Source organism: Citrus clementina, unplaced genomic scaffold (assembly GCF_000493195.1).
Source record: "Citrus clementina cultivar Clemenules unplaced genomic scaffold, Citrus_clementina_v1.0 scaffold_5, whole genome shotgun sequence".
Lineage (NCBI taxonomy): Eukaryota > Viridiplantae > Streptophyta > Magnoliopsida > Sapindales > Rutaceae > Citrus > Citrus x clementina.
The window spans coordinates 42,379,222-42,389,761 of record NW_006262201.1 but is presented as its reverse complement, the minus strand read 5'-3'; the positions used below and the strand labels follow the sequence as shown (position 1 = coordinate 42,389,761).

At 32.0% G+C, this 10,540-nt stretch overlaps 1 protein-coding gene across 1 annotated transcript in view; it reads right to left on the bottom strand.

Annotated features, from left to right (window-relative positions):
• Positions 1-92, bottom strand: part of LOC18042626 (probable alpha-amylase 2) — a gene marked incomplete at its 5' end in the record, with an annotated part of 4,531 nt that extends 4,439 nt beyond the window's left edge. Inside the window, one exon of the mRNA XM_006435218.2 lies at positions 74-92. Within this exon, the coding sequence (XP_006435281.2) occupies positions 74-92 (19 nt within the window). The remainder of the gene's footprint in view (positions 1-73) is intronic.
• Positions 93-10,540: the final 10,448 nt, after the last annotated feature.

Here is a 10,540-nt window from a genome sequence, read left to right as displayed (position 1 = left end):
GGCACCTCGAGTTGGTGAATATGCTCAAATATATCAGCACAAACTGAAAAACAGGAAAAAAAAAATGACGTACCAAGATCAGTTTGCTGGTTAGTTCATCAAAACCCTGTATTTAAATAAAAACATAAGGTTTCTCAAAAAAATTAAAAAATAATAATAAAACGTAAGGTTAGATAATAATAGGGAACAAGCTCACTAGAGTCTGGAATTAAAACAAAAAATAAAACCTTGCTCGTGTAATCCATATCAACTCAAAGGGGTAGCCGTCTGACGCTGGATCGCAGGAAATAAAGCACCGAGATAATCTGCGACAGTAAAATAAATACATAAATAAAAATAATAATCAACAAAGCCTAGGGAGGTTGGAAGTGAACGAGAAGAACGGCTTACCAAAAAAGTAAGTTGGGATCGCAGCGTAGGTTAGCGCTAATACGTTAGCCGATATAAATAGTCATAGAGATGGAAGAAGTGGCGGGCGGAGTCCACATGAATGGAATCAGAATCACAAAGTTTCATCCATGAAATGAAAAGGCGATAAAGAGAGAGAATATTAGATTCTTGAAAAATGGACGAATCGATTACGCATCCAAAATGAGCGAATCTGACAAGTAAAGAGGGTGGAGAATGAAGAGAAAGGGAATCGACTTTTGGAATGGGCGGCATTTCTTTCAACGGCAAATGCAGCCAGCTGCTCGCACGAAATTATTTCTAATTGGACGCCGTTTGAACCGATTTGTACGGTCGAGATTTAAAAGCAGGGGTCTTTTCGAACAATAACAATGGAACGGTTCAAAGTAGCGGAGGGGTATCCATCTAGACCAGCTATCATGTTCCCTGCGAGTGATTGCGCGGGACACCGAGTGTTGCAATGTTGTTCGTTAAGATGCGACTTCAACGGTGTTTGTTACTTTCTTTTTTTCCCTCCATGTGGAAAGTTTTAGAATACTACTTTTGTTTAGGTGAAGGAAGGGGGCACAACTCATACATTTGAACGCGCACAAAATTAGCCCAAAACCATCCGAAATACTTTCAAGGAAAAAAAAAATTAAAAAAATTGCAGAAAATGAGAAGATCAACAAAGAAAAAGTAGTATCCTCAAATCACAAGGGACAGTGATAACGAAGGCATTCAACTCTCAGGTCTCCCATTACCTAATAAATTAAAATCTTTGAGTACTTCATATACCTCTACCAAACAGCAAAAATGAATAAATAAACAAACTACAGCAAACAGAGGGACTATAGTTATATGTAAGTAGCAGCCAAATGGAAGTAGCCACATCATCATAATCAAAATAATGGGTTATGGAGTTGAAAATTGGGAGAATAGGTGAATCTAAGTGTCGCCATAATTTGTAGGTTATGAGGTTGGTTACCCAAAAAAAGAAAATTATAAATAAATATATATATATATTAGTTTTCTAGTCTGGGATTATAAAGTGCGGGAAACGTCCGGAAAAACTTTAAAATCGCGGGATTTTAAAGACTTAAAACTTAAAGCGCTTAAATCACACGGTTTATGCGTTTTCTCGTACATTCCCACACTTTAAAATTTTGGATTGGAACATTTCTACGAAACAAAAATCCTTATAACCCCCACTTCAATTTATTTTATTCCTCAATTTAATAGATAAAATATAATTTTATGTATTAAAATTAATTATTTTTCCAAAAAATTTTACCCAAAAAAATAACGCTAAATCCAAATTGTTAGTAGGGATGGCAATTGGTGCAATCGGGTTTGGGCTTGGCCAAGCCCGATTCCGACTCGATCGTTAAAATTGAAAGTTTGACCCGATTCAGGTCAAGTCGGGTCGAGTTTTTTAAAGCCTACACAATACTTTCTTTCACATCTTACATATTTTGTTTTATTTTGTAAGATTTTGCTTTACTTTGTCCAATTTTGTTTTATTTATTAATGATGTGAAATAAAATTGCTTTGTTCTAAAACCATTATATATTTATATGTCCATAATTTTTCATAAAAAAGAACAAAAAAATAATGTCTTGTACAAATACAAACTCACAATTCCACAATTCAATTCCACAACTCAACATAAAAAAAAATATCCATAATTTTTCTCATATGTATGGCACCCAAAATTACTCTTTCACATATACATACATGTATATATTTCCTCCATAAAATTAAAAAGCCATAATTTTTCATAATGCTTTTTAATTTAGGGTCGAGTCGAGTCGGCTAGGGCCCAAACCCTAACTCGAATTTGATCGGACCTTAATTTTTTGGCCCAACCCAACCCGAAAACTGAAAATTCAAGCCAAACCCAAAAAATTTCGGGTCAGGGGAATCAGGCTAAAATTCGGGCCGAGTCAAATTGTCATTCCTAATTGTTACCAAAGTATAAGCCTCTTGGGTGCTGCCCTACACTCAAAATAAATGTAGAATGTAGAAAATAATTGCAAATTTTCAACCACGTTTAAAGCCTCGTTTGAGGTAGCTATGGGTCTGAGTCTCTAATTCTAATCGTCTAATGGAAAATGGTTATGTTTTTGGGTGCTCTATACTAGGAATCCTCGGATACCTACTTCATTTTTACAATTATAACTATTATTACAGTTAAAAGTTTGTCTACACTTGTCTCAATTATAATGCATCTGAAGCCTGGTTAAAAAATTTACTCCAAAGAATTTGCCAAATTCTTTAAGATTACATAATAAAACATAATTATCTTTTTATTAAAATATTAAGATTATAATAAGACCTTTAAAAAAGTGTGATGGTTTATTTAATAATTTCCTTATCAAGAGTAACCCCCTATTTGCTTTCAAAAGTTGTCAAAATTAAAATAATAATAATAATAAAATAAACAGATTTTACAAAATTTATCGAACACTAACTTTTGTAAAAAAAATTTGAAACAAGCAGCTTCTTGAATTTCAACCCCAATCACAAATGGAGTCCATTTACTAGCTTATAAATCTATCCAATTAATGAATGACACATAACAATCAAAACTTAAGTTGAGACTCAGTTGTGGAGATTCGAAACACTATTGGCTTATATATAATAAGAAAAACTTTACTCCTTCATCCACATGTGAAGTCTTGAAATCTTGATCTCATGATCGGGCAATTAGATGTAAACCACTAGACAAAGATATAGAAATTTTAAATTCAAGTATATATATATATATATATTTGATTGTAAGAAGTAATATCTAACTTTTATCGAAATAGAAAATGACTGAATTAAAAAGTAATCTTATCCTTTGAAAGTATTTTTATTAAATATACTAGTTTCATATTTATATAAAATTTAATCTCTCTCTGGACGTGTCTTTCTTGTTTCCTCTTTGTAATTATCTTCTATTTTTTATTTTAATTTTGAACATTGATTGTTTTTTTCTCTTAACAAACTAAATACATTAGTTATAGAAAATAATTAAGAAGTTCTAGAGGTTTTGTTAAACCAAATTACAAAAGGCAATCTACGAAAAATATAGGCCTAATAAAAATTTTCACAAAAAAAAATCTAGATCTATTCTTTGTAAAAAATAGCCTAGACACTTACAAAATATTTCAAAGTAAAATGCTCAAACGACGAGTTTTCAACAAAATATCAAAGGCATGATTCTAGAAAGAGAGACTTAGGTATATTATTTACAAAAAAAAAAAAAAACTTGTGCACTTAGAAAATTTTTGTAAATAAAATGCCTAAACTGCAAGTTTTCGATAACACGTCAAAAGTGTAATTCTAAAAAGAAAGGGTTAGGTCAATTCCTTATAAAAAATAACTAAAACACTCATAAAATTTTCCTAAGCAAAATACCTAAAGAGCGAGAGTTTGACAAAGCGCTAAAGGCGTGATTAAAAAAAAAACTTAGATTCATTTTTTTTTTATAGAATGACCTAAGTTCTCTTTAGAAAGAAAGATTTAGATCCATTCTTTGCAAAGAATGAACTTAGAAAATATTTTTAAGTAAAGTTTATGAGCAAACAGATATTTTACGAAATACGCCTATGAACAAATAAACATACATAAAATGAACTTATAAGCTAACAAATATTCTATGGAATGCGTCTATAGGCAAATATACATTCTACATATTGCGCTTATGGACAATTAAACGTTTTACGGAATGTGCCTACAGACAATATACACTATGTGGACTGTGCCTATGAGCTAACAAACATTCTACGGAATGTGCCTACAGACAAATAAATATCTACAGAATAAGTATATTGGCCAATAGACATTCTATAGAATGAACCTATGGGCCAACAAACATTATACAAAATGCACCCAAGGGAAATAAATAATCTATGAAATGAGCCTAAAGGTTAACAAATATTTTACGAAATGTGCTTATGGGCAAAAACTTTATAAAATTAACTTATCGTTGAAATGTTACAAAATCAATCTTTTTTGTGAAGAATCACCATAAATACTGAATTCAAGCTCAAGTCCATTGAATGTCAAGGGCCTAAAATCAAGACAAATGTCAAAACAAGACTTGTCATGGACATGCATTGACATATATTGATAGGTATCGTCATGCATAGGCTTTGTGGACACATGTTTCAATGATACTGCCACTTGAATGATAACTCTTCCACCTTATTCTTCAAATGTCCAAACAAGACTTGTTATAAATAAGTCTTGATACATATTGAAAGGTGATTTTATACATGGGCCTTGTGGACACATGTCATGATAACTCCTCCACCTCATTCTTCAAGTTACCTATATAAAGGTTAATCCTCACACATTTGAAGATAAGAGGAAAAAATCATAAAATGAGTCCATCTCACTCTAGGTTTTCTCTCTACATAAATTGAGTAAAAAGAACTCACTTAAGGGTCAAAGGGTTATCGCCGGCATGTCAGCTCCTTTTGACAATTATTTCTTTTTGTAGAACAATTAACTAAAAGAAGATACGTGATTTGAAACACTCGTCTCAAAGAGAAAAATAAACCACAAAACTTGATTTATAGAAAGTCTAAACACAAATCAATCATTGTATATTAAGCAAAAATTTGTATCAACAAGTTTGTACATCAAAAGAATTCATCTTTATTTTTCAATTTGTTATTGAAATTGATTGAGACCGAGTAAGAAAGATCTTGAGAAGTATTCAAAGTTTACCGCAAAGTTGATATAGGGTAATTCTAGGTGTGATTTCAATTTATTTTTTAAAATTAATATTCATGTGAACTACCATTTCTTTGTAAAAATTTGATTCTATTTCTATGTATTGAAAACAAATAAAAAGAATATAAATCAATTAAATTAGGATCCCAATACATACGTACATACACACACACACACAAAACTGACACGCTGTTAAGCCATGAGTTAACTTTCAATACATTATAAAACCGTGTAGTTTTATAACATTCATACTGACTCTATTAAATTGCATTGCTTAAAAAAGTCTCCACATGAAAAAAAAAATGAGGGCGCCTGCACTAGGAAAAGAAATATATATTACTTGATTTAATTCTTAAAATTTCACATCACAATCATTGAGAATGAGTAAAATTTGACATGATTTGTTTACTCGACACCAATATGACACAAATAAATAAGGTTGGGTCATTAAATTTGACAATATTAATATTAAATGATCTGTGTCTGGGTTAACACGATTTTTTCTTTGTCGGTTAGGGCTCAAATTCTTGATCCATTTATTCAGTTAATGACATAATTATTTGTAAAGAATGAACATTTATATAATTGTTCTGTTTTATAAAATTTTATATAGATTTAAAATTTAAATAGTATAAATGTATAATATTTAGTAGATATGTATATTTTATAATATTAATATATAATTTTTATGAATAAAAAGTCAGAGTAGCAACAGCATCCTGGATTGGATTGTTGAACTCATCAAGAATATGGACTCCATTTTCATCGACTTGAATGGAATTTAGAATGTCTAATTGTTGTTGATTAGTGAGAAGATGATCCCACCAACCTTTTAATTGACCAGTAAAACCGGCAATGAGGATTTCTGATATAGCACGATCAGAAGTTCCTGCTTGGGTTTTATAGGCATTGGCTGCCATTGTCATTTGTTGCAACAATCCTAGGATATTGTATTCGGACATACCGTCAATATTCTACTCATAGACTGAAGATGCATTGTATCGGGATTGATTTAATGCACTTGGTCTATTATCTATTGCTAGATCCTTTTGGTATCAGAGCCGCGGGGAGGAAAGTGTTTTATTGTTTAGAGTTTTCGTGTTTTAAAATCTTGTGTTTTATTTTGAAGTTTTGTTTTTGTGGTGAATTTTTACTGGTTGTAAGTCCCGTTTTAGGATAAGGATTCCGCTGAGGGCTGTAAATCCATACCTGTAGCCATTCTAACCAAACCAAAAATAGACCATAAGGTCTTGACCATGGACCCTCTACTCGGTAGAACATCGTCCTTTTCTAGCTCTTCTTCCGGGAAGACTAGTGATTCAAAGCATGTTGTGAGTTCAGAAGAATTCGTTATCGAGAACTTTGATAAAACAATTGATTGTTGGGAACTTCCAAAAATTTCCAAAGAAAAGATTTACAAAACAAAAATGCTTGATATTTTAAAACATGATTATATTATAAAGACTGAAGAACGTGACATAACTCTTTCAGAGCCTTTTGAAACAATTTATTTGTTTTCAGAAAAATCTTTAAAGAAATTAAAAGAAAAGAATTTTAAATATATTCACATTGGTCTTATCCAAGTCGGAATAAAGCCTTTAACAAAAGAAGGTCTAGACACTTCTATTTTAGCTATCTTAAGAGATGGGCGATTCATCTCTTTTGATGATTCATTACTAAGTAGCATCGAATCTAGTCTCTGTAAAGGTCCAATTTCTTTTGATTGTTATCCTAATATAACAATTTCTCTTAAAGACAAAAATATTTTAAAAAGCATGATTTTACAAATCAAAACCCATAATTATAATATGGTCAAAGGGTCTATCCCAGTTGCTTTAATTTTTAAAATCTCATACAAAGCTATGGTCTCTGCGTTCAGTACGCAACACAAATTCCAGTCAAAAAGAGATGAAACTCTCCTCTTGCAGACTGACTTGTCTAAAGCAAACACTGTCATTCCAAAGCCAATCCAATGGAAAGATATCAATCTTCCAGAGGAATGGATTCTTGAAGGAGCCGCCCCACCGGCGATTCCGAAACAACTTGAGCCAAATACAGAGTTACAAAATGTGACTCAGTATTCCGATGGTAAAGTCAAACTATCATTCAGAAGGTCCACCTCATCCAGATTTTCTGATAAAGAGTCGTGCTCAAGCATTCCTTCACTAGAAAGAAAATTCACGAAAATACCCTATGTTATAAATCTCCATTTTCAAAATACTAAGAGTCAACCTAGGTTTTCTACTTCAGATATACCTAGTACCTCCATTCGATCAGTTGATTACACCACTAGCGTTCCTCATCCAATCTACACTAGTAATCAACATGTACAAAGTCAGGAAGAGAAAGAATCTTCTCCTCCAACATCACCTACGTTTTCTGCTGTTACAGAAAATGTTATTAATGTCATTGAAAAGGAATTTGAATTGGATAAAGCTTTTCTGCACAACGATTTTTATTCTGATTTAAACAAAGAGAAAAGACTTTGGTTTTTCGAACACTTTTTAAACCAAAGAAAAGAAATCCAACAAATCTATTATGAATTTATGAATTTTCATAAAGTTCATATATTGTTTTTTGATTGGTTCGAAATATATTCTTCTGAAAACGACATCTCTTATCCCTTCAAAGAGTCAAACCCTATTACTATTAGAAAGAAAATCCCTGAATGAAATCTTACTGATAGTAATAGATCCATCGAGTCTGAACATCCACCTCTTAGGAGTATAGCCATAAATCATGGTGAACCTCATGTTGAAATTAGAGCTTCACTTTACAAAATCTCAAAACCTAATGACACTGATGCGAATTTAAGTAGTATTATCCAAGAGAACAATTTCTGTAATACTAACTTAAATACAATCGGAAAGCAGTTGACTAGGATAGAAAACCAATTCCAAAAGTCAACCATTACTGTTTCTTCGATTTCTCATATTCCACCAAAATCGGATTCTGACAAAAAGCTTAAGGAACCTATTTTCAAACCTTTTCAGGTTTCGAAAACTAGTCAAAAGCTTGTTCAAGAGTCAAAATCAGATTTTGCTAAAGCCATTAGAGATCAATTAAATAGGATAGAAGCTGCTTCTTCCTCATCTAGCAAAGTTCAGATAGCCTCTGATACTCCTCAATCTAGCAAGATTGGAGTATTAGAACAAGACCAAATGTCTACAGCCACTTCTGATATAGAAGCCTTCAAAGAAGAACCTTCTACTCCTAAAGCCAACAAAATTCATTGGGAATTAGCCATTCCCACTGTCAAGACTCTACCGGATCTAGCAATAGATAATAGACCAAGTGCATTAAATCAATCCCGATACAATGCATCTTCAGTCTATGAGTAGAATATTGACGGTATGTCCGAATACAATATCCTAGGATTGTTGCAACAAATGACAATGGCAGCCAATGCCTATAAAACCCAAGTAAGAACTTCTGATCGTGCTATATCAGAAATCCTCATTGCCGGTTTTACTGGTCAATTAAAAGGTTGGTGGGATCATCTTCTCACTAATCAGCAACAATTAGACATTCTAAATTCCATTTAAGTCGATGAAAATGGAGTCCCTATTCTTGATGAGTTCAACAATCTAATCCAGGATGCTGTTGCTACTCTAATTTTAACCATTTCCCTCCATTTCATTGGTGACCCTTCACACCTTCGTGATAAAAACGCTGAGTTACTATATAATTTAAGATGTAGGAAACTTAGTGAATTTCAAAGTTACAAAATCTCATTTTTTACCAGACTATTTCTAAGAGATGATGCAAATCATATAACTTGGAAAGAAAAATTTCTTGCTGGATTACCTACCCTTTTAGGTGAAAAGGTAAGAAATTCCATCAAAGCCCTTTATGATAACCGTATTCCTTATGATGAGCTCACTTACGGTGAACTAGTCAGTTTTGTCAACAAAGAAGGTTTAAAGATTTGTCAAGATTTGAAATTACAGAAACGACTTAAGTGGGAGCTTAAGAAGTCTAAACAAGAATTAGGCGGTTTCTGTAAATAATTCAATTATGACCCCTTTAAAACTTCTATCTCCAAAGATTGTAATAGTGAGTGTTCTACTAAACCTCACAGAAAACATTACACATCTAAAAATTTTAGGAAACCCTTTCATAATTTTAGAGAACTTCCTTATAAGAAACCTTCGAGGCCTTATAAGAAACCCAAATTCTCTAAAAAAGAGTTTAAAGCCAAACCAAAGACTCATTTCAATTACAGAGAAGCTATATGTCACAAGTGTGGCATAAAAGGTCATACTGCAAAATATTGCAGAATGAACAAAAAACTTCATCAGCTTGACCTTGATGATGAGATCCTTTCTAAATTAGCCCCTCTTCTTATCGAGTCTTCTGATTCCGAGTCTTCTATGTCAGGAGACAGTGATCCATATCAAGTTGATGAGCTATTTGACTCAGATGACTCTGTATCTAGCAGTAGTGAATCTGAATCTGATTCATTTTTAAAGAAAATCAATGTTTTGACTAAAGACCAAGAAACTTTTCTTGAACTTGTAAAGCATATTTCTTATCCGAATCTTCAAAAAGAATATCTTTATAAACTTTTGAAAACTTTGGATTTTAATAAAGCCGAGACTTCTAAAGTCCCAATTGTTAAAAAGAATTCTTATGATCTTCCTCAAATTTTGGATAAAAAGAAAACAAAGAAGTCAACACCCACAATTCAAGATATTCAAAAAGAAATCAAAGACATTAAACTTGAAATAAAGGATTTGAAAGAAAAACAAAAAAGTGATTCTGAAACTATCCAACTCCTTTTACAAAAGCAATTACATGATAGCTTAGATAATGAGTCAAATCCTAATGATGGTGATAATATTTATCAGAATTTAGAAAACATTGAGTCTGTACCAAATAATTTCATATTTGTTTTAAAACAGATCACCATGAGAAAGTATTTGATTAAAATCACTTTGATTTTTTCTGATGATTTTGCAATTGACGCCATTGCCCTTTTTGACATTGGTGCCGATTTAAATTGCTTAAGAGAGGACATTGTCCCCAAAAGATTTCATGATAAAACAAAAGAAAGACTTTCTGCCGCCAACAATTCAAAGCTTAATGTAAATTCTAAAGTCGAAGCTTCAATTCATAACAATGGTTTTGAATTTAAAACTTCTTTTGTTCTTACAAATGACATACACCATGCTGTCATCTTAGGAACCCCTTTTATAAATCTTATCACTCCTTATACTGTCAATTATGATAGTATATCTTTTAAGGCAAAAGACAAAAGGTTTGTTTTCCCGTTTATTGAAAAGCCAAAAATAAGAAATTTGAATATTGTTAAAGCATGTTCTGTCTATCAGAATCAAATCAACAATCTTCTCCGATCAAGACAAAGTGATTTAATGTTTTTACAAAAGGATTTAAGTTTAAAAAGAATAGAAAGCCAATTACA